The 24,047-nt window shown below is 42.9% G+C and overlaps 1 protein-coding gene across 1 annotated transcript in view; it reads right to left on the bottom strand.

Annotated features, from left to right (window-relative positions):
- Positions 1 to 2,729: 2,729 nt before the first annotated feature.
- Positions 2,730 to 24,047, bottom strand: part of LOC104402724 (mineralocorticoid receptor-like) — a 91,351-nt gene continuing 70,033 nt past the window's right edge. Inside the window, exons 6-8 of the mRNA XM_010010675.1 lie at positions 21,133 to 21,263; positions 16,751 to 16,908; positions 2,730 to 6,522 (exon numbers count right to left, since the gene is read on the bottom strand). Of these exons, the coding sequence (XP_010008977.1) occupies positions 6,367 to 6,522; positions 16,751 to 16,908; positions 21,133 to 21,263 (445 nt within the window). The 3' untranslated portion in view covers positions 2,730 to 6,366. The remainder of the gene's footprint in view (positions 6,523 to 16,750; positions 16,909 to 21,132; positions 21,264 to 24,047) is intronic.

Raw genomic sequence — 24,047 nt, 5'->3', positions numbered from 1 at the left:
GAGCAATCATACACTGAACAGAGGTAACACTAATCCAAACCTCCTCACATCCTAGATGTTGTCTGAAGTCAGTAGGGTGAGCTGAGCCAGATCAGGTCTGGCTTTTGAGCTGACCACACTGCCTCTTAGGAATTTAGCTGTGGTAATTGCTGCCCACCATAGAGGTTTCCACATCAGCTTGGTCATAGTGAGGCTGAGTATAGACCTGTACAGCCGAGTAACTGTGGCACCTCTCATTCTTCATCTGCACTGCTGAACAGCGCTGTAAATGATGCCCTCATACTGCCTGGCTGGAAGTAGAGATTAAAGGAATCTGAAAGTTAAAAATGAGATTATAAAGTCAGGCTCCTTTCCCAGCCTTTGAGGTGATTGTTTTGGTTTTTTTTTTCCCCTGAAGCTGGGTCTTAGGGCATGCCTCTTGTTTGTCTGTTCCATGGCTTGCTAGAGTTGGGAAGAGCAGTTTAATGCACTGTTAACTTAAGGCAGGAGGGAGGACAGGGAATCAGTTGTGAGAAAGTCAGTCAAAGGGCTTTACTCTTTTGGCCTGGAAGCGACAGTGGTCATTTTTGAGCGTGGCCTGACTCTGTCCTCTCACAGGGAGCTGCTCGCATGTCACAGCTATGAGTATAGGTCCAGTTTAATCCTCAGGTTGGGCTCCCCCTCCCTTGCTATGTGCTGGTTACTGTGCGTAGGAAGATGTACTTGTCACTTTTCAAAAGCTGAGACTGTTAGTAGGGAATGCATGACACAGGCTGAAAATTAGAGAGGGGGAATTAGGAAAAAAACCAACCCATTTTGTGCTTGTTATGCAAAATGATGTTTGTGTTGCCATCACTGCAGGGCCAGAGATTGAATCCCACCGCCTGGGGATTACAGTCAAATATGTTTGCCGAGTAATTAATGGAAAAGCTGAGGCTTCTGACTAGCTGGGATCAGTGGGAATTTGCAGTTTGTGTTAGTCACTGGACAGCGCGCAGCTCTGCATCCTGGCTGGGCAGCATTTTCACTCTGCTGGGTGAAAACCCTGGGGTTTTCAGGCTGCTGAATGTTGTTAATCATTTTCCCAGCTGATCTTCATGGCAGGTTTCCTTCTGGTGGCCAGATTTATCTATCCTGTAATGACAGTAAGTGTTCCTGCTCCACTGCTTACACTTTTTGTAGCTGGTCCTCTGTAACTGTAGCACAGAAAAGATTTGGGGAGAAACTTGGAACAGATATTCTTGTTCTCTTAACCCATTTCACAATTCTTACCTGGTTTGCAATTTAAAGAGTTGCTGACTGAGGACTTGCGTAGGCTGTAAATGCACTAGTGCTAAACGTGGTTTAACTGAAAGTCATCGCTGGAGTTTCACCTTTTAGGCTGAATGTACCTTGGACACATCTTCTACTCCAGAGTTCAAGAGTGTACCCTCATCTGTGCCTGCAGGAACCATAGGTAAGCTCCAAATACACTTTATCTTCTCACCGTCTACAATTAGTGTTTGTTTTAAAACCTTATGGCATGGCCTGTTGTACCTAGCAAAACCTTTGAAATGAGAGGGTGTTTCTCCCCTCTTTTCTATCTATCTCAGTAGTACTGTACTCATCATAAACTCCCAGTCTCTGTAGATACCTGAAAGGAAGCAGTGTCCCAGCATGAGGTCAGATTACAAGGTTTGTTATGTTTTTAAGTAGTGATAGCATTTTCTTATTTCTAGAACAACATATGACAGATACATCTGCTTGTAAACATATGGGATGTTTTTCTTAACACTGCTGAATCTCTACTATTCTTTCCTTCTGACAATTCAGCAAACAGAAGGCAGGTGTGAGAATTTTTGGCAATAAAAAGTTTGTGGAACTTTTTATTAAAAAACCAAAATGAAATTAGATGGTGGTCTTCCTACACCACAGAGTGAGCTGCGTGCAGAACTCAGTGGGGAATTTTTGAGAGACAGAGAGTGCACAGAGCAAACCAGAATTTTATCTCCCCTTCTGTCTTGCAGTTATGATGGGAAAAGGACCTTACCCTAAAAAGGCAGGTTCATTTAGTCACTGGGAAAACCTGGTGTATATCATCATCATAGAATGGTTTGGGTTAGAAGGGACCTTAAGGATCATCTAGTTCCAAACCCCTGCCATGGGCAGGGACACCTTACACTACACCAGGTTGCTCCAAGCCCCGTCCAACCTGGCCTTGAACACTGCCAGGGATGGGGCAGCCACAGCTTCTCTGGGCAACCCGTGCCAGTGTCTCGCTGCCCTCACAGGGAAAAATATTTTCCTAATATCTAATTCATTATAAAATGCAAATCCCTATTTCTATGAGAGCAATTCCAACCTTTGGTCGTTGGGTGCATCAGCTCCAAATTAACTGAAACTGGAAGCCAGATGTGTCTGGCTGTAGAAGGGTGCTGGGTTCGTTTCTTTGAGTGGGATGGAGCTGGTAAATGTAATGGTGTCAGCACCTCATTTGTCAACTGCAGTTGCCCAGGGCAAGCGAACCAAATTTCTCACGGTTGGGCATTCCTTATGGTACAGTGTGAGTAGCTGCTCTCTGGCTGAAGCCATCCTATTTGCTGCATCCTTCACATTAATAGAGCTTGATGAAACCAAATTTCTAGATGTATGAAGAAGGATGTTCTATTACACTGTTTACATTACTTAGACTCATTTCTAGATGAGCAGAACGTCAGCTCTAGGGACATCACTGCACCAGCACCTATCTGAGATTAAAATGCAAGGAATACTTGCAATCAAACCAGTTTAATTCATGTATATTTGTACAATAATTTGTATAAAAAAAAAGAAAAAAATAGGTACTTGCAGACATTAACATAAAGACCAAACAATATTTTCTATTTATTTAAAAAGCTTTAAACATACAGAAGCAAACCCCTAATTATAAATGCATCATTATGCATAGATTTTACTGTTTACACCATACTGCTGGCTGCTTTTCTTTTTCATCCAGGAATCTATTTAAACTCCAAGAATTCTTAAACATTCCTCTGAGCTTCCTGGCCTCAGAACTGCTGTCTATCTTACCAAGTCATTGACCTCCAGCTGAAAACATTGCTCTAAAAAAAGAAAGAGTCAAATCTTTAATAAACAATTAAAAGTGCATTAACTGTAGAATTGTTTAATTTCATAAATGCTTAAACAAGTCAGTGAAAAACACCACCCTGTGAATTAGCTTTTTGCATTATTGATTGTAAAGTATCTTTTTTAATATGATTCTGCTATTGCAAACTTTAGTCTCTTCTAGTTTACTCTGTGCAACGGTTCAGTCGCACGCCGTGTAGTATTCCTGAAATACCCACTGCAGAACATTAACACTATTTTACATTTTTAACTGTGTATACAATGCGCTTGCTGCATATCCCTGTTCCTTCTTAACACCAAAATAATTCAGCTCGATGAACAGAAGCCCACTCCTAAAAGGTCTTTTAGGTTATGTCTTGTATTTTGCAGGAGACAAATGCCTATTTCACTCTAAACAAATGCAAAAGAAGGGAACTTCCCCCGCTAGCTATAAACTAGGGTTGTTGGTTTGTTTCTTTATTTCTTTGCTGTACACAGGTTTAGATAAAAAAAGTGATGGCTATTCTGCTTAAGTGTCCTTGCTAAGAGAATACTGCCTCTTACAACATCTATATCCAATTGTATCTATTACTTCAATGATCTCTAGCAAAAAATAATAATCAATGAATGGTTTCATAAACAACAGGTGATTAAAGTAAAGGATTTATTATAATCTGCTTACAGTTGTTTGCAAAGACAGACATAACGTTTTTGCATAAAGATATAAATTGCTTTTTAAAACTAATTTAGTGTGTTTAATTATATGAAGTTTCTGTGAATTATGAATTGTACCAAACCAAGATTAAAAGTAATAAGGTACAAAAATAGGAGCAAACAGACAACAATTTGGACTGGGACAGGCATTTAACAGTGAAGTGTAGAATATGGCTTTGCTAGTTTAATCAAGCAAAGTTACTCTGAGACAGAAAAGGAGGCAGTAACTTTGTTAATATAAAAAGCTGCTGCAGACTGTATTCACCCAGAACCTGGCTTTGAAATTTCCTATTTCAGACTTTAAAAAAAAAGGTAAATGAAAAGATGGATGTAGGACTGTGTCTTTACTGTAAACAACCAGTCTGCATGCTGTGTATCTCATGTTGGAAGTTTGGCTTTCATATTGCTGTGCAGGTCAGTATTGAAAGATCTGCCTATGAATTAGACTTCCAAAATGCAAATAATATATGTATGTATATATTTATATATAAAAAAATCTCTCTGAATACAGTCTTTACAGATTCCCCATTGCATAAGGCAGGTGTCATTTAAAAAGACAAGTAGCACTGACTGGCTTCAGTGCACCAAAAGTGCACCTCAGAATTTGGACTCAGAAAGGGTGTAGAATTCTGCATTCAACCACCTTTTGAAAGAAATGCTACATTCTGACCGGCCAGAGGACAAACTAGAGCTCCAAAATACCAGTGGCACCCAGAGAGAACACTATAGGACTCTGAAAAACTGTTCTAGTTAAACATGAGCATATGGTAGCAACAGTTGAGCCTCAGAAAAGTTCACCTGTCCTCTATTCTACTCCAAAATTTTGTATTTGCTTATAAATTGTGAAACAATGAAAATCACCTCAAAAAGTTGGTTTTTTTTTCTTTGCAGTCTTACTCTAGAGAAAACATTTTTGAGACAAAATCAGACCAACTGAGTCGAACTTGTAGTGTGAACATGTGTCTTCTCAGATGTATTCTGATTATTACAAAAACGCTTACAAAATTACACACGGTTTTAGTTTATCACTAAAAATTCTACTCAGCTTGCCTGCCCTTAGCAGCACCTTACTACCCCTCTCACCAGGACAAATCTGTTCCGTATACTTACTGTAATGATCTGCATGTTCCCTTCATCATAATCAGAACTTGCTCTCCCCCATCTGAAATAATAATCTGACCTTTTAAGATGCTTTATGTATCCAGTATTCAAAGGAAAACCAAACAATCTGGGAAGCCTTAATAAAAAAAGAGAAATCATTCAACATCTTATTCACCCCTGTTCCCCTGAGAGAGAAAGGGAACCGAGGGCAAGAACTCACTGTATCATTAGCTGGCAAAAGCTTTGGAAAGACCGTAATTTGTCTTGTTAAATGAAACCTTGGTAAGATGGCAAACACAACAGAGTGTAGTTTCCTACAGAAATATGAAGCAGGAGTTCGAAGATGCGCTTGAGTCACATACGCTTGCAAGCGAGACGAAAGGGAGAAAAATATAGAGGGGGGGAAATAGAAAGGCTTAAATACAACTGAAAAGGTTAAGTGTGGTTATTTACAACAGATACTGTAGGATGGTAAATTAGATATGATGCTAAAAAAGGCACAGCTTTCCCTTTCTTAAATACACTGTAAACGGTTCATTATGCATGCAGAACATTTCACTTTACAAAAAAATTACCTTGTTTGTTTAGACAAAGATAGTACTTAAATAGTCTCCAGCAAAATAGAGTTCTTTCAAAAATACTTTCCCATTCATCCTATTAACCATTAAAGAGTTTTTTTTTTGTCTCATTTACAAAAGTTCCTTACACCTTATTTCAGGTCCTTCACAATTTATACATACAGCAATGTACAGTACAGCAAAAGACTGCAAAAAATTATTTGTAAAGCCAGCACAATAGATACTATAAATTGATACCAGGGCATTTGTTTTCACATCTCATCCTTTGTAATTAAATAGTAAATGGACACTTAACACAGTGTATAGCATCTATGATGGGATAACATGGGATAACAAATGCCACAGGTGGGGATAACAGAGTATTCCACACCAAATGTTCTGTTTTTACTTTACACGTTAGGGTTTGTGTGTGTGTGTATATATGTGTATATATATATAGGTTTTGTTTTTGTCTTTTTTTTTTTTTTTTACAAGAAAAGAATATTAATGCCCCATATTGACTTTACGTTTTATGTGCAAACCAAGGGTAAGCTTTAAAAAGTTCTCATTAGTTCTCGAACCCTTTTAAAACAAGCAAACAATACCAGAAACTACATGGCATATTTAAAACTCCATCTGTTAAAATATCAAAATCAAGGAGTTATTGACTAGATATGGCTTTTCATCCAGAGGAACAGGAACATTTTCTAAGTGTTTTAGGGTTATGGGGTAATTTCCAAACATCTAGGTCTTGCCAAATCCAAGTCAACTGCTTTCCATTCCCCAAACCCTTCATATGATTTTAGACTATTCAGAGACTGCTGAACAAGTGTAAATAGCATGTTTAAAATATGGTTTCTTGGGTCCTTCATGGGTGTGGAATAACACAGGGAAACTTAAGGCAAAGTTCTTCCATTTAAGACATTTTCTATCACTTCCTGTGAAAGTACAGGGGCTTGGCATTCCCAGATTCCACCTTTGGTAGCTGGTCACTGATGATTTCCACCAGCATGGCTGGAAACTCTACTTTCAGTGCCTGAGACTCTCGGAAGGTGTAGAAGCAGAATTCCAATAAGTCGCTAACAAGCTGAAACACAGAGAGAAGCACTTACTTCTTAGGAAAAACACAGACAATTTTGCATGCAAACAATAGCTTACTGATAATGGACTATTACCGAGAAACGGCTTCTTACTCTGCCTTGGCAGTCCATCTGCAGGGGTTAAAAAGCAAACAAAAGATCTCAAATCCCAAAGTGCTACTTAAGTCATTAGAAATCAACTAACTAGGAAAACCCAAGACACCACAGATTTCATTTTTCAGCGTAGCTGCACTTCTCATTTCACTAATAGGCAACTGGCCACCATGAAGACTATGGGTACTCAGTGCCTTTGGAAATGAAGTCGTCTGCCCAGAGGGAAAAGATCAGCCATGAACTATTGTATCTCTAATTCTCAGCTGGATACACACCGTTCATTAAATCAGATTATTTGGTTAACTTCAGTTGCACTCTCCAGGGGTTGCAACCTACAACTGCCAGAGCAGCTGATGGTTTAGCTCAACAACAGGCTTCTGTGTCACGCTGTAGTATCTCAGGTTTTATAGCATCACAGGCCTTACGAAACTGTTGCTCTGGTAAAGCATTTCTATTTATAAAGGCATTTTTATAATACACCCCCCCCCCCCAACCTTTTTTCTGCTTATTACTCATTAAAATATAGAGACAGCAGTTAAAGGAAGTATCTCTTTTTGAAAAACCCCCAAAGCCTGAATTCTCCATTTCCGCAGTGGAGCCTAACAGCAGTTTTGCTTTCTCTCAGTGGACTAAGCATGATCCTGACAATTTTAAAGACAAAAATTTCTATTTAGCTTCTCAGTGACTGAGCAGGATGCTTTGTTCTGCGACACCACAAGCACTGTCCACTGCACCATGGCCCTCCTTTGGCTTCCTCTGGCTGGCAAAGGTGGTCATGGGTGAAACCATATCTCAGTTCTCCCAAATGGCAGCTGACAGCCATTTTGTTACCCTAATAGAGGCGGTCTCCAGCTGTCACAGGGACGAAAGCTGAAGGACAAAATGGCATATGGGTACCAAGAGCTTTTTGCTATGTGGGGAAAAAATACCATGTGTTTTCTAAGCACCAATAAATTCAGTATGACTTGTTCCACCTTGTCTCAAGTTGTGGTGTTCTCATGTGTCAGTTACAGAACTTCACTGTGGTCTACACGTTATGGGAAACTTAATCACGCTACAAGAATGGACATTAATTTTTGCTTTTGAGCAGTTTAATTTGCTTTTCTCTCTTGTGCTATTTTCTCCACGCAAAATTGCAAACTGCAGCTTACCTTTGCTATAGAGCAACATGCTATTAGAGTGAGAGAACTGTGAAGATAAGATGACCTCTTCCAGCATCACTGCTTGGGGGTAATAAATGGATCATGATAAACAACAGATGCCCATCCCTGGAAGGGCTGTGAGCAACCTGGTCTAGTGGAAGGTATCTCTGCCCATAGCAGGGGGATGGAACTAAATGATCTTTAACATCCCTTCCAACCCTAATCATTCTGTGAAAACATGGCAAAGGAAGCTCATGGTTCAACCTGCACGCATGCAGGCTTTTGCTGGGTTAGTTTTACATACAGTACCTTGATATAACCGAGGAATATTTGTTCCATGACCTTTAGTAGCAAAGGAGGAACGTTATTTCAAAAATAGGTTTTTTTGTTGCTGTGATCTAAATAAACGTCCTCAAGCCTTACAGTATGCAGTGTACCCTTTGCAGTCTTTAAGAGAGACACAAGTCAGTCAAGAGGCAGAGGCAGGTCAGCTTCTGAGGCACTCGTGAATGAAGTGTGTCTGGGTTTCCGTTAGCATATGACTTTCCATTGCAGTTCACCGAATTACTGTGCTGTACAACTGAACTAAAACTAGAGCCTCTGCTATTTAAACATTCCAACATTTGGTGCCTTATGCCCTTGCAAAGGACTTAAACCACTTCTGCTTGTGTAGTTTATCAAACACAAGGTTGTTGTTTCAGTTCTTAGTGTGTTGAGTTGCACTCTGAAGTAAAGCAGTTAAAGATAAATAAAAAGTGGACATCTGGAAGGCAGAAAAGGAAATAAAGATACAGGCAGCAACAGACTACCACCCTGTAGCACCCTATCTTAGTACTTAGTTTCAGGACTTTCACAGCTGTTCTTGCAAACATACAAGCAATTTTATGAACAAGACAGAGAAGTGCTAAGATCACTCACACATGACTCTCTGCAATTGAGCACTACATGAGCCTGTTTGCTGTTGCTTAGTTCATTCACGATCTGGCATGTCATGGAGCAATACTAATTAAACAGATGCACGCTAAACAACTAGCATAGACGACATAATTCGGTTTGCAAGGGGGGGGGAAATGCTGATGTTCAAAGGTTCACTTTACCCATTAGGAGGAAGTTGTTTCTGCATATACTGTGTGCCAAAAATATCCCAAACATAACAAACACAAAACCAACCAAAGAGAAGGAAATTGTCTCTTGCTAAAATCACCACTAACTTTCTGCCTGCTTGTGTCATCAAGTACCAGCACCTAAGCAAACCAAGCCTCACTCCCCAGCACAGCCTTGACAGTGACCTGGTGAATGTTAACTACTTTTCCTGAACTTGAACACAAGTCATTTCACATCACTGAATGTGAGTGGGGGTCTTGGGACCACCTCTGTGACCCCACCAACCAGCCTCGCTGTGCTGCTGGCTCACCTCTGAAAGTCAAGCTAGTTCCTGCCTCGCCACACTTGTGTGGAAGCCACCAAATGCTGCATGATAGACATCACAGAAAAGCCTAGGTGGAAGCTACTCACTCTGCCACCTTAGCAAGCTTGTAGTAGTATCATCAAGTGCATATGTGTGCCTGATGAGTATGTGCACAGAAAGGGAAATGAAAAATACCAACACTGATTAAGGGAGCATGATCTACTCTATACAATAAAAGAGTTAGTTAGCAGTCCAGTGGGGAAAATGCAGGATGTGGTCATAGATACTATCATAACATAGCACGTTATGAGACTCACCCCAGAGGAGAAAGGTCAAAAGACAATACCAAGAACCACCCCCGCCCCATTATGTAATACTTGGGTTTAGAGCCTTAAGGATAATATACATTCTATACCTATTATTTAGTCTGCTAAGACTTTTATTCTTCTCTTCCTTAAGCAAAGTTATCAACTTTAACATATCTCGCAATAATCAACCACATCAAGAAAAAATGGTTATCAGGAAGCACACCACCTGTGTCGCACAAATAAGGGACTGCAGTTGGGATCTTTTTAACTGCAACCTTAAAAGCTGTGTGCCTTTTGGGGTTGGGAAGTACTTCTAGCACTAATAGAAACCAAAGACAAATCAAAGACCAACTCAGAGGTACTAAAACGTAAACAACATGATAAGGTCAGCTAGAGAAGGCTGCAAGACTGTGAACTGAGCTGCGAGCAGTGCTCTCCTCTGCGAGCGTGTCCTCATGCATTTTCAAAGGTACCACTCCTGACTACATTCTACCTGACTGCTTTTACCCTCTGCTTCTGGTAGCTCATATTGGAACTGCTCCTCCATTATTGGCAGCGTGAGAGGCAGCTCTAATTGGGCAGCATGAAGGAGAGCACCACTGTTTTCACAACCAGTGCAACGGTGACTCGAAACGTATTTACTTTTACAATCTCCAATTATTTCAGCTGCTGAAGCACTCTTCTGAAGAGCTACAGCTTGGCAGAGTGCAGACAGTGCAGTTAAGGGCACAACTGAAATAATTCTCATTTCCTCAGGATGCAACCAGGACATCATTCTTACCGCTTTACTAGGTAGCTGTTCAGTTCTCTTTGGAGCTGGCAATAAACCATGGCTCGGTACCTCTGACAGCATTGCAAGCCTCCCTCTGCATGCAGGACAATCAGGCCAGTGCCATGGGACAGGAGCTCAGTACCACCAGGGCTTTGCCACGATGGGTCCTGGAATGGAGTTAGGGTCTCCAGAATGGAGACTGCAGCCTCTCCAGGCGGGCACATACCACAACAGAAGTTACTTTGAGCTGGGTTGTGGGGATGCAGACACACAGGTCAGAATTATCGGGTCCAGGTTACCCAGACTGCTGTCAGACATGACAGCTCTTCTGCTGGCAAGTGGATCAGCTGTTAGCTATAACCCTTCACCACTTCAGCCATTAATTATGAAGCTTTCTCTCACCACTACCCTACACTGTGCTGCTTTTAAACATTTCCAAGGCTACAGCAGGCTTAGTAATTCTGAGATTTTTACTTAATCAATCTTTGCATTTGTATGCTGTATGAAGCACCTCTGAGAAATAGGAGCATTAATCAAACATCATTTTCTGTTATTAGGATGGGGTTTCCATAAAATGGACTTTTTCACCCATACAGGTCTCCATAATTAAAAAAATGTATCCTTTAATGAAGTCCCTGAAGTTAATGCAGTTACAGTGACCTTCAAGCACTTGCAGAATTTTTACAGCAAAAATAATGTCTTTGGAGTTTGGCAATCTCACCATGCCCTTGCATTTCCAGTAAGAAAGAACTGTCTGATCTGCAGGGTGCACAGTTCTGTGCTCAGTTAGTTTTCTGACTTCAGACTCTCCTCGTCTCTGACTGTGGTACGAAAGCCCAGAGCCACTTCTCTATCTATCAACCAGGAGCACCTTTGTGATTAAGCCTACTGATACAGCAGCAGAGACAGGAGTAGGGTAACAACACAGTGCTGAGTAATTTCTTCCTATTATTAGCTACAGCTATTACTGTCAGAAACCTCTTGTGTTCTCATATAAAAATGACACGCTGGAAACTTTCTCTGTCCCTTTGAGGAATGGGTCTCTGCCTGTTTCCTATGCAGTACAGTGCAGATGTGCGTTGGGTGGAGGCAACCTTGCAGCTCTACATGATGCAACTGCCTTGGTGACTACCTGCACTAGCCAGGACAAGCTGCTCAACTGCCTTGGTGACTACCTGCACTGGGCAGACAAGCTGCTGAGCAGCAGTATTTTGACTCTTGCTTTCAAAACTTGCCTGTTCCAAACTGCGCAGGAGTCAGCCGCCTACCCTGCTAAGCAAGGAGCAGCAACTAGGGCCGGTCAGCCTCCTTTCCCCCGGGCAGAAAAGAGCCCTGGGTGAGTGCAGGGCTACTGTGACCTCCTGTTTTTCACCATTCACACCGTGGGTACAAAGCTCCCGCATCACAACTGGTAAGGCTAAGGAAAACCACTGCCAGTCCATTACCATTATATTCCCTGATGCTCCCAGTCCTATGGAAATCCCATGATGTAAATTAATTTCTCTCAGAGCTCAGGAAATAAATTATCCTCCCCTGGGATGGCTCACAGGCTGATTCTCAGAGGTACAGATGTCCTTTGGTGCCACAGTGGCTAATTCCTAGGTGCTTATGAAATCTTGAACTCTAATCCAAAGAGAAAAACCTCCCACGAACCCAGGAAAAACAAAATAAGAGCAAGGGATGAAGCCTGTGGTTATACCTACGCAGTATTTACCTACTGCTAGCAAGGGGTAAAGGTGGATAAATGCATCTGGATTAGGCACTAACCAGAGCAAATGTGGAACCTAGTTCTGGCTGGACAGGTGCATTTACTGATTTAGGAACTGCACTCCTTTCTCTTCACCAACACGTGCACACTGAAACCACAGCACCTGACACCCAGCCATGACATGGAGGAACCTGAGATGATCTCATTTTGTATGCTTGGAGGGTGCATGCAAACCCACAGTATCACATACCACAGAGCATCCTCAGCCCTTGGCCAGGGTAAACTTTGGGCCAAGTCTCTCTTGCTCTTCTGTCACCAGTAGCAGGGGGTTCTGCCCTGCTTCAGCAAACAACTATTAACGTAAAGGAAAAGAGACCCAACCATCACAAACAGCAAGGACGACCCTCAGAGAAGCCCCTGTCTATATTAGGGAGTTGGGAATGGACTTCGCACTTGACAGATGTGTATTAGCTGCTGCAACACACACCCATGCACACACATTGCTGCTGCTTTTGTGGGGGCTGCACCAGAAGCAGGGAGCGGATGTAGCCTCTGAGTATACAGGGAAAAAGCCTACTCTGAGAATTCAGTCACTAAACAGGGCTCCAAACAGCTCATCAGCTGTGGGGGACAGCTCTGGCAGATCAGTAGCAGGAGTAAGTGCACCCAAAGGTGTTGGCAACAGCTGAGGGGCTCATCTGCAGCTTTGTATTTGTAGGATTAAGCACCTGCAAAGGCACATTTGTGTCCACCACAGCATGCCCTGCAAACCTGCCCCTCGAGGATCCGTGCCCTGCTCCTCACTGTCAGCTTTTTCAATGAGTATAATCCTGGCGCTCTCAGCCTATGGAAAGATCCACCTCAGCTATAAAGTATTCCCTGCAGGAACCATAAAAAATTAATTATTCAGCAGCATGAGCCTTACAGAATTTATTTTTGTTTGGCAGAAAATATCAACAAGCAAATGACAGTGCAGTGCTCTGCCTTGCCAAGACAAGGGGAAGGTTCACATTAGGGTTTAATGTCATGGCATCGAAACAAAAGCCCTCTTCACTCGAAGTCTGTTTAGTATCAGCCAGATTGAAACCAAACTCAGCTTTTGTTCTGCAAACTGCCTAGCCATACACTATGCTCTCTATATGAAACAAGGCTTGCCATGCAAGATACAACCCTTCCTGCCAAAGCCAACAGGAGATGTTGAGGAGGATCCAAATGAAGTTTTTGATACCATGTGTAGTACATCTGTTTCTAATGTTCCTGCATGCCGTTTGTCTGCTCACATAACACAGTTCACCTACATCCAAGTGCTGCATATGCATCTCTCCCTGAAATGCCCATGGCCATTTGCAGGCACAAGGCCCGAAACCTTTACATCCCGGGTAGAGAGGCCAGTTGTCCTTGCTATGCTATGGTTTCTCAACACTTAACAACCCCCCCAACCACAATGGTAGAAATACAATCCCTGCAATAAGGAAACAGAACCACAGAATGGTTTGGGTTGGAAGGGACCTTAAAGCTTATCTAGTTCCAACCCCCTGCCATGGGCAGGAACACCTTCCACTAGACCAGGTTGCTCCAAGCCCCTCTGTCCAACCTGGCCTTGAACACTGCCAGGGATAGGGCAGCCACAGCTTCTCTGGGCATCCTGTGCCAGCGCCTCAGCACCCTCACAGGGAAGAATTTTTTTCCTTTATCTCATCTAAATATGTTGATTATGTTGTTACCCTCAGCACTACCCACACTGGGGTCCATCCACTGGAGCAAGGCACAACAGCACGTAAATGGCAACAACCCTTTCCTCCTCGTCTCCTGCCGCAGGAGGGGAAGGGCGCGCTGTGTAACCAGACTGAGGCTGTCAGCCAGCGGCTGCTGTATCAGCAACAACAGCTTCCACGCAGCATCATGCAAATAAAGAGCATTTTGGTGCATGGCAGCGGTGACGCAAGCTACCCGTCAGCCTGCAGGCATGCTCCTCCAGCCAAGGAAACCATGGTTATCTTGTCTGCTCAGGACGGGTTTGCATCTCATACTTCTCAGTTGCGCTTTTGCTACTTTGGGGCTTTATGGATCATTAAAGTTGCTGATTTTTTCAAATACTGAAGTGCCTACCTGGCCTTCTTAAAAATCTGTTTTCCTCACCTCGGCACTTTTGTACCTGCACATATGTTCACTGTGTGGATGAATGATTTAGTTACTGAGCAGCGTAAAACCATTGCGTTTGGGGTCCTCTTCCTCACATCAGCCAAGTGATTTTATACTGTATCAAATCTTGTAGTTTGATATTCCCATGCATTTTATTTCACACAGTCCTCAGAAAGATTACTTAAAAATGAGGCTGATGACAGCAAGTGTGAAGGTGCAAAAGAGCAGTGTTTCTTTTACCATTTCTTGCTATGCTCAGGTAAAGCAAACTCCATGAATGCCAGGATGCTGCTTTTGCTCTGATGGAAAAGCTAGAGGCAGCAGGAGAGCTTAATAAGCATGAATTCTGCACCAGTCCCTCCGGCCTTGCACTGCAAATGCCAGCACTGTGGCATGTAAACACGGGGCCCCAAGCTCCAGTTAGACCACTCAGCACCAACTATATTCTGATCTTCTAAAATTATAACAGAGTAAGCTAAAAATGCATAGGTGGCAGCTGAAAAAGTGCTCCTCCTAAACTAAGGAACCGAGCAGAACATTTGCATTTACACTGATCAAACGGAGAAATTCTGCGCTAAGAGGCAGTGATGGGAGAAGAGAAATTCTCGCTCCTCATTAATATCATCACCACCCTCAATTTATTCTGATGGATTGAAAAAAAAACAATGAAAAGCAAAAAAAAAAAAAAACTGGTTGTAAAGAGGAAAAACAAACAAGTGCCTTTGTTGAGCAAGTCTCCAACATCACCCCTGAAAGGAAGCACTGTTGTCAGACAACCGGCCTTTTCAATGGAAAATGCTGACAATGGGACTTTCTTTAAAAAGTCCTTTTTAAGAAGACGCTCTCTTAAAATAAAATACAAAAATAGCTTAATTAAAACTTAAATAAAACGCCAGAGCAGTCTGCTTCCTCCAGTCAGCCCAGCTCCCAGTGGTTAATGCTGTGCTTTGGAAAATACCTGCAGGACACAGCAGCATTCTCAGTAAGCACGAGCCTGTCATCCAGTCACCTTAACCACACATACACACCCATTCAAATAATAAGCCATACACACTGCCTGTTCTGAAGAGGATTAGACAACTCCAGAAAAGCAGGGGTTTGTTATGCTGCCCCGAGGTTCAGATGTGAATATCTTGCAAATGATTTTATCACCCATCCCCTCTCTTTCCACTAAAACACGACAACTTCCTTTGCTGGCATGGAGCAAGTGAAACCCGAGCTCTGAAGAATGAGCTATTACTGCGGTACTAATAATACTCTCCCTGCCTCCCACTAAGATTTGCAATGTTTTAATGAACAACAGAACAATATTTGAAAAATAATTCCATGTGTACATTCTGTAAACAGACCTCAGGCTCTTACACAGATTTGACCTGAAGTGCACTGTACTGTACTGTACAGTCTCCACACAAATGAAATTTAAGTTGAGTACAAAGAAGTACATTTATATGCAGGCTCTGAAAGCAAGTGCTGTAGGTTCTCCATGTAGCAAAGTTACTCCCCTGCCCACCCAGGGTGGAGTAGCACAATTTTCTCCTTTGCTGCGCTTTACCAGGGAGGTGATGAGCCTCTGCTCATGGGACCCTCCTTTCTTGCACCCCAACACGACTAAAGGTCACTGGCCCCACGAGTCCCCATCACTTGCTGCACTGCGGTGCAGCTTCTGAGAGGATGGGCACCAGCCCCACTACTGGTCCAAGCAGTGAGGAGACCACTTCTGGGTCACTAGCTTCCCCTATGGGGGCTCCGGACTCCATTATGGAGAGCACGGAGATACACCCCCACTGCTGCTCAAAGCACCCGGAGAGATAAATCTCTGCACTTACCACTTCGCTTGCTAGAACTGGGCTGCTCACAGCTCAACATTACAGATACACCTTCTGAAGCCACAAGCTGGTCCTGTGCACTACACACCTACCACAACCCTTCAAAGCCACCCCAGGCTGAGGCACCAGCAGCCTAGGTGTTCTGGGACTAAACTTTCAGTTTCACACGTCATTCATCACATCTCACACCTGACACATGTAAAACGAACCCCTCATGCTGGAATGAGATAGGGTGGTATAAGTAACCTAACAACACAGTGACTCCTATGCTTGAAAAGCTCAAATAAAGCTTTAAATACCCAAGATGTCTCCAAAGTCTTAACATATCTTTAAAGTCATCATTATTACAACCCCAGCCCTAAAAGATCACCAAATTAACATCTATCAGCACATCAGGCATGTTAGATAAGCGGCGCTAATCTGGCACCTTCCATTGAGGAGCAACTTGCGGGGTACTCTGCGTGGTGCGCTTGCAGCACGTCTAACTTTGAACCACAGCTAACATCCCTTCTCCCGCTGAAGAGCCTCTGACCCCACTAATAGCTCTACTGACCTTAAGTGAATCATTGGAGGAACACACTACCACTTAAGATAGAAGAAGGCAGCAGGACCCAGCCCTAAATTATTTATATTTTCTTATTTTACTTGGCAGTTGTCCTTAAATTCATCTAACAACTTCTCTCAGATGTTCCTTTAAAAAGAATTTAAATGTTGGGGTTTTTTTCCTCCCTGTTAACACAATTAAAGACTACTGGTTTACCTTAATGGAGAGATTTTTGCTTAACTTTTCTGCACTCCCTGAGGAGTTATACTTACATCATGCATGGAGTCAAGAAGTTTAGTCAGTTGGTAGAATCTCTGCCAGCTTTGCCCAGAGTTACTTGGACATTTAGTTACCATCTTCTTTAGTTCTTTAATGTAATTTGCCCTCATTTCTTCAAATGCAGCTTGGCTTTTGAGACCATCCTTGGGAACTGTCATTGAAAAGACAGTCTGATATTAATATTAACTGTATTGCTTATTCTTTTGATGTGCATACTTAAAAAGTTACACTAGTTAATGGATGAAAGAATTAAACCTGTAAGCAAAGTCCATAATTTTACAGACATTGGTTAGGAATCAACAACATCATACAGATTTTCAAGCAATTCAGTCAACCTCTCCAGATCTGTGATTGCAGAAGCTGCGGCAGAGGACAAGACAGCATCTTGGACACATGCTAAGCTCATGCTGAAACTGTTTTTAATACAACCCAATCACAAAAAAAAAACCCCACAACCCAAATCCCAGAAAACAAAAACCAGATGGATCAAGGATATTTTCTTAGAAGTTGAAGACGTGATTTAACGTTCTTGAATGATTCCCCACACTTGGCAGAGGAGGGGAAGGTACAGATTTACAGCTGTTATGTGCGGAAATGCCAGACCAAGTGACATGTTTTTATGCCGTCAAGTAAAATTTTAATGTTAGTAAGCATCTGCATAACACCTAGAACAGACAGAGCCATTATTCTACATCAAACAGAAGACTATTTTCCAAACAGGCATCCCAAGCCAGTGTTTGACCACACCATAGAGTTGCAAGCATTTCTAGTGTCCTATTGAAGTTCCCATCTGCCAGAGGGATCATTTCATGAATGGGCTAAAAGTAGAGTCTTCTGATACTTTTTACTGTGACTGATATCAGAAAGGCTAATTACTAAAGCAAATACACTCTTTATTTACAGACTGCAGGTTTTTTAGGAATGGCTTATAGGATCAGATCTCTAGGAAAACCCCTAAGAGGTTATTAATAACATTAAACAAAGTGTTCTGGTGTTCTAATACTGCTCAACTATCAAATATTTTTGTACTCTGCTTATCTTAATGCTAGTCTACCAAAGGAAAATAAAATGCTACACTGTACAGGCGGAGCTTATTTTCTAAGCAAGCCAGAAAGCTATGCCAGAGTAAGCTAAATGGGAAGTTACTTACTAAAAAAGGAAAGGAAAAAAAAAACCAGGTGATCTTCCAATTTAGCTTACCCTGACTTAACATCTTGACAGAAATTGTGTTGTTCATCCATTCCCTTCTCTTTGAAATCCTGTGAACTGCCTTGTACCCCACTGCAATCACATCATAAGCACTTAACAACCACCCAAATAGCTGCAGAGAAGAAGCTTTAAGAAAAAACACCAGTAGTATCTTCCATCACCACTATCTACCAGAGCAGTTTATCAATGGAAAACAAGGAGGAGCTCTACCACCGCAGGAGCAGCCAGGTCTTGTGACCATCGGGTCTGGAAGGGTGCACAAGGAGGAATCTTTAGAAAAAGCCTAGGAGGTAATACACCAACCTGCCTATAACTTAAGTATCTTGTATTATGTACATGTAATATTTAACTTTTAAATTCTGCGTGCCAAATCTCTGAGTCAGTCAGCTGACAGAGAGGAGAAACTGAAACAGATGTACAAATTCAGTTTAAATACAGAGACACCAATCAAGATGAGTAAAGCCATCAGAGCCCACTGGGGCTCTCAGACAAAATGGATGGGCTTCACAGTACCTTTAATATTCACAGGCCTGTATCCCTGCATATTGCTTTAAGAATGTTAGAGCCACTCTTTCTTTGTCTACTACTATGTATGTCACTGCTCTGTCTGAAAATTATTATGCCATCACCCCAGCCAGATTATTAAGAAAGAAAGACCACAAATAAAGAGAACTCAAGCAAAACATGAAATTCTGGAGGTTTGCCCAGTGTTTCTGATTTTACTTATTAAATGCAGCGATGCTTTTGGCAAGCTCCCAAAATCTATGGTCTGTGGAAAGCAAGAAAACAATTGAGTTGTAATGTGTGGTTTCTTCCACATGTAAATGGAGTGATACTTCCTTGATGTGGTCATCATGAAAGTTTCAGAATAACTTGTACTCTGATAATCACACGATTCAATAAAAAAATTTAAATGAAAACAAACCTCGTGTTTTCTGTCACAAGGTTGTATCAAGGTGTAATCATTCAAAGCCATGTTTGTTGCCCTTCACATGATGCTGTCTGGGATTTATCATTGTCTTCATCTCCGTTTCCCGCTCCTCTCTCTCTCTAACAAAAATACCCTGGTTCTCCCAAAACAAACTATTTTTAGTAGGTTTTCTAGTGACTACGGTGTGTGTTTCAAAGGGACCCAGCTAGCTGAAGTTAATTAGCCAGGCTGATCTCACCTAACAGGTTCTTGCAATAAAATAACCCAAGTCATTAGTCAACACTCTCAAAGAGTGTAGAATACTAAATACTGTGCTAACAGAAAATCTGCTGCGTTTCTAGAATGCCTTTAGGCTCTTTTTCTAAAGATTCTCCCCCTTTAGGGCTGATTAAAAAGTAGCAGAGCCAGATCTCCAATCCAGACACACACTCTCAAGAACATTTTGGGAGCCAGACCTTCCCTGAGCACATCCACATTTAGCACTGATAGTTCCTTCTAGAAAGGCCTCAAGTGACAACCTTCCAAAAGCCTGTTTACCCCAAAGGGCTACCCTGGAGCATATCAACTCCCCACACTCCCAGTTTCACCAGCAGACCATCTCCTCAAGCCCTCAATGGAGTAGGAGTTGGGGGTCAGGCCCCACAGGCCTGGACACTAAGTGCTCCCCAGTGGACGGTGTCTCTCCCCATCCCAGGGAGCTGGAACAGCTTCAATGGAAAGGAGGGAGAGGAGACAGCCAAGCCCAAAAACGTACAGCCCCAGGAGGTTTCTCTGAGCAGATCCAAATCCCCTCCAGCTGGATGGAAATGGCAGCTTCACGTCCTCCTTCAAAGGCAAATTCTTTAACCACAGAGCTACTGGCTGGGTGGGACAGGTGACGTCTGAATGAAAGGCACCACAGGGAGGGGAAAAAGTACCCGTCCCACTGCCTTGCCTGAAGGGGTTGCCACTTGGCTTTGCTGGATGCTGGAAATCCCTTCGTAGGCACCTAACTCTCCCTGCAGCAAACGTGCCCACACCACAGCTGGGACCTCAGGAGGCTCCTGGGTGTCTAAATCTGCTGCTGCATCAGCCCACTCTGGTGTCTTTTAGCAGTTTCAGCAGTAAGCGCCTTCCCATGCTACACAACTAACGCCTATTGCTTGCCATTTACTTCCTTCCCCCAGTTTGCTGAGGCAGGAGATGGGATGATAGGCAAGAACAGCGAGATCTCAAAGGGTGCACTGGGCTCCGCTCACCACCAAATGGGGAGACGCTCTGGGCAGCACGAGCCTGGGCAGCCCCCGGCCCTGTCAGCCTTGGGCAAGCGTCTTGCTGCCGGCAGCTTGCAAGTGAAAGCCAGAATAAGCAGAGGAGTCCCTTTGATCTTCCCCTCCTCCTCTCCCCATGCCAACCTCCTTCTGCTAAGGGAATTCTTGCCTGGTGAGTTCACTGCAGCGACATCGTGAACACCCACCAATGGAGCTGATGTGTTATCTCATCATGATGTCACTGAGTGGATCCCACAAACAGGAGCAGGATTATACAGAAGCAAGTTTGATTACAGGTAATTCGATTTTTCATTAAGACTGACGGAAAAGTAATGTACAAACTGCCTGTGTATTTATATGGTTGTACTGGGATGGGAACTTCTCAATATTTTCACTGAGATCAAGAGAGCTGCTAATTACTACACAGTGCTGAAGCAAACACCAAGATGTAATTTGGTGTCTTAAAACTCGAAGTATGATACTCGAGAGAAGCATAAAGCGTGCACTGTTATCTATTAAACTTTCAGAGCCCTGTAACAGGGCTTACCATTCACTTGGCATTGGAAAACTACTCATTTTACAGTACAGGCAATGTACATCTTTTGATCTTGGAGGTGACACTAAGTCACCCAAACCAGTGGCTTTGAGTGTTGAATGGGGCTTCTTCCCCGATTCCCGTATCTATTGCACTTTCTTAGAACGCCTGGATGACTCAAGCAGTTATTGTACAGAGAAGGGCGTACAAAGCCCCTCGTCTGGCCGCTCCTGTCCTTCCAATGCACAACAAATTCAAACTGGAAAGACACTTCCCGTGCTAATGGAGAGTGAGACCTGCAGACAAACCCCAAGACACAAAACCAGGCTTATTCCTGTGGCCCTGCTGGAAACAGTTTGGCTCTTTTGTCACATTAGTTAAAAATCACTGCACCGCTTTGTGAATTGGAGTATTTTCAAGTATTCCCATGTAACCATGACTCTAACTTACCTGTGCTCAACAGCAGCAAAACTTTCATTATAGTGTACTCCTCAAAGCTAAGCTGCAAGCGAACAAACTGCAGACTGATCTGGTGCATCCCCTGGCACAGCTCAAACATCGCAGACTGGCGCATCCGTTCCCTGCAAAGAGAAAGAAGCAAAATCCAGAGGATACATACAGGAAAGTACAATTTGCATGGGGCAGCCCGCATGTGAGGAACCACGCGACCTGGAAACCAAGCACTGATCGAGCAGAGTTCAGTAAGACACACCATGGCTGCAAAGTTCAGGTTCAGTAAGGGACCTGGGGACTACAGACACGAAGCTGGAGCTCTGGCAGCCCAGAGGGCTGCCTGGTCACTGTGCTCCCAGCCTGGCAGAAAAACCCACTACCTGTGAGCTTTGGGGTACTTGGGCATTGCCTTGCTCTATTCCCACACCATCCACAATGGATGGCTGTATTTCCTTTGCCACCTGACAGACCTCAGGCAGCATTAACATCCATCCTCCTATAAGGTCCAGAAACAAAAGTAATTTGAGTTTTATACAACAATGCTATTAAAAATGTTTTAAAATGTGCCTGAATTGTCAGCGTTGAGCTCTGCCCTGGCTGATGGAAATGAGCCTGTTGAAAGGGTCAGAACTGGTGCAACTAGTGGAATTTACCCCCACTGCACGCACGTTTTAAATGATATATATATCCCCCATCAGTTGATGTAAAGGTAGAAATGGCCTTCAGAAGTGACTGGTGCAGAGATGGGCTGGGGAAAAGGATGGCCAAGGAGAACTGACAGCCTCACACCTGAAGCCCTCACCACTGAGGATGGTCAGCCCTGGCCCCAGCCCAGCAGCTTCCAAGATTGCCTGTAGCCACGGGCCAACAGAAAAACCCATGGCAAAGAGCTCCACTGTCACCACGCATGGTTGGGTCCACAAGCCAGCAGGGCTCTGGGATCAGAGAGTTCCCACTGTGCCATGAGACATCTTGACTGTCTCATCCTGAGTAACACAGAAATACGGCTGGTAGATCTAGAAAACGAGGAAGTGGTTTAAGAAACATAAAATAGAATGCATGACTTTGTGTTACCGCCTTTATGTCTACCGAGGAATCTGAAGTTAAGAAACAACTGAGATCACCACTGCCTCAGCCAGCACTTCTGCATCCTACCTGAGTAACTTCCATTTCAAAATCTCTGGTTACTATATTTCCTGAAAAAGCAGCAGGTCTAGCTCCAAGGATGAAGATGTAGGAACAACAAGGAGAAATTATTTCCCTGTCACTGAAGTTCATGTTAACATACTACACTGGACCTCCTATAGGGAATTCATTCCTCCTCAAATCGTTGCAATGGTCTCTTATTCAAAACCTGAAATATTCAAAAACTCTGTAGGGTTTGGTCCCCCCCCCCAATAATAATCTAAAATAATCTGGAATATACAAAGGAGTATATAAAATGACAATCTCATTCATTAATACACATTTTTGACTTTTAAAGCATAAAATAATGAGGATACATGACTTGTATTCAGTTTACGCTTTTTCTTTATATACTTTGATATATTTAGCTTCACACCTTCTTTCTCTTCTCTGCAGCAACCTGGGGCTAACCCACCCTACACAAGTTTCAGGCAGAATTGGTTAGGATTTTGCTATACTTCTAAAGCCACTACCCCAAACCAGAGCAGCTACAGCAAAGAGTCACTGCAAACTGCCCATCTCATTCTGAAACTATAATATATATGTGGGCATTTAGACATGGCACTGTAGTTGTTCAGTGACCACTACTTCTTTTTTTCATTATAATTGCTCAACAACAACTGTCCGTATTTCTTCAAACATTTTTTCACATAAGTGGGGAATTGGATGAAGTTCAGCTAATTATTTTAACCAAGCAACTGCCTTTTCAAATATACAAATTGGCTGGTGAAAGAGAAGAATCATACTGTGTGCAAACAAAGACTGACATAATCTTCCTGGTGTTTTATTTCACTACTGCCAGAGCAGATTTTATTTCCCTCCTTAATACTAATAAAGCAGACTCCCCATTGTTATATGGCTCTGCACTTTTCCCTGCTCCACCCTCTTCTTGAGAATAAGAACTTCCAGCTTCTTTTTTTTTTTAATTTAATAGTAGTAGTAATGCCATGTGATGTGTACTTATTTTTATTATGCACCATGGACTGCAGGGAAGAAAATGAGTAGAAGAAAATAGTCTTTGAATGCTTTGGATGGTGACTGAAATACCAGTTGGCCCTCTGTTTGCAAAAAGCAGCCTCTGCTGCTGGATGCACCATGCACGAGCACACAAGTCCAGTCATGCTCTGCAGAGGACTTAAGAAATGTCACTTGCACATTCAATGCCGGTTACTACGAAAGAGCAAACCTGAGGAACTAGGATTGGGCGAGACAAAAGGATTTGCAGAATTAAAAGATGTTAGAAGCACACAAACAGGCATTTCATAGAAATCATAGAAATCACAGAACCATAGAATGGTTTGGGTTGGAAGAGCTCTTAAGGACCAGCTAGTTCCAAGCCCCTGCCATGGGCAGGGACACCTTCCACTAGACCAGGTTGCTCAAAGCCCCATCTAATCTGGCCTTGGACACTGGGGATGCTTTGAAGCTGCTGTGCCCACGGTCCCACCATCCAAAGCTTGCAGACAACTCAGCACAGCAGCACCTGGATGTCTCCTGGTGTTTGGAGATGCCCTTAGCACAAACAATTGAGTGTGCCAGGGGTGGGGACCCCTTCACATTTGGCCACGTCTGACTCTGACTACCCCCCCTTGGCAACGTCAGCCTAAACCAGCCTGCAGTCCTCCTGCCTGATGGGTTGTTACTGCCCAGAGACAAAACAGATACAGGCACCTCTGAGCTGACCTAGAGATAGCTGGGGAAAAAGACTCCAAAAGACCTCAGAGAGT

This window comes from Nestor notabilis, unplaced genomic scaffold, assembly GCF_000696875.1.
Source record: "Nestor notabilis isolate BGI_N333 unplaced genomic scaffold, ASM69687v1 scaffold3143, whole genome shotgun sequence".
Classification (NCBI taxonomy): Eukaryota; Metazoa; Chordata; class Aves; order Psittaciformes; family Psittacidae; genus Nestor; species Nestor notabilis.
This window is presented reverse-complemented; position numbering and strand designations above follow the sequence as displayed.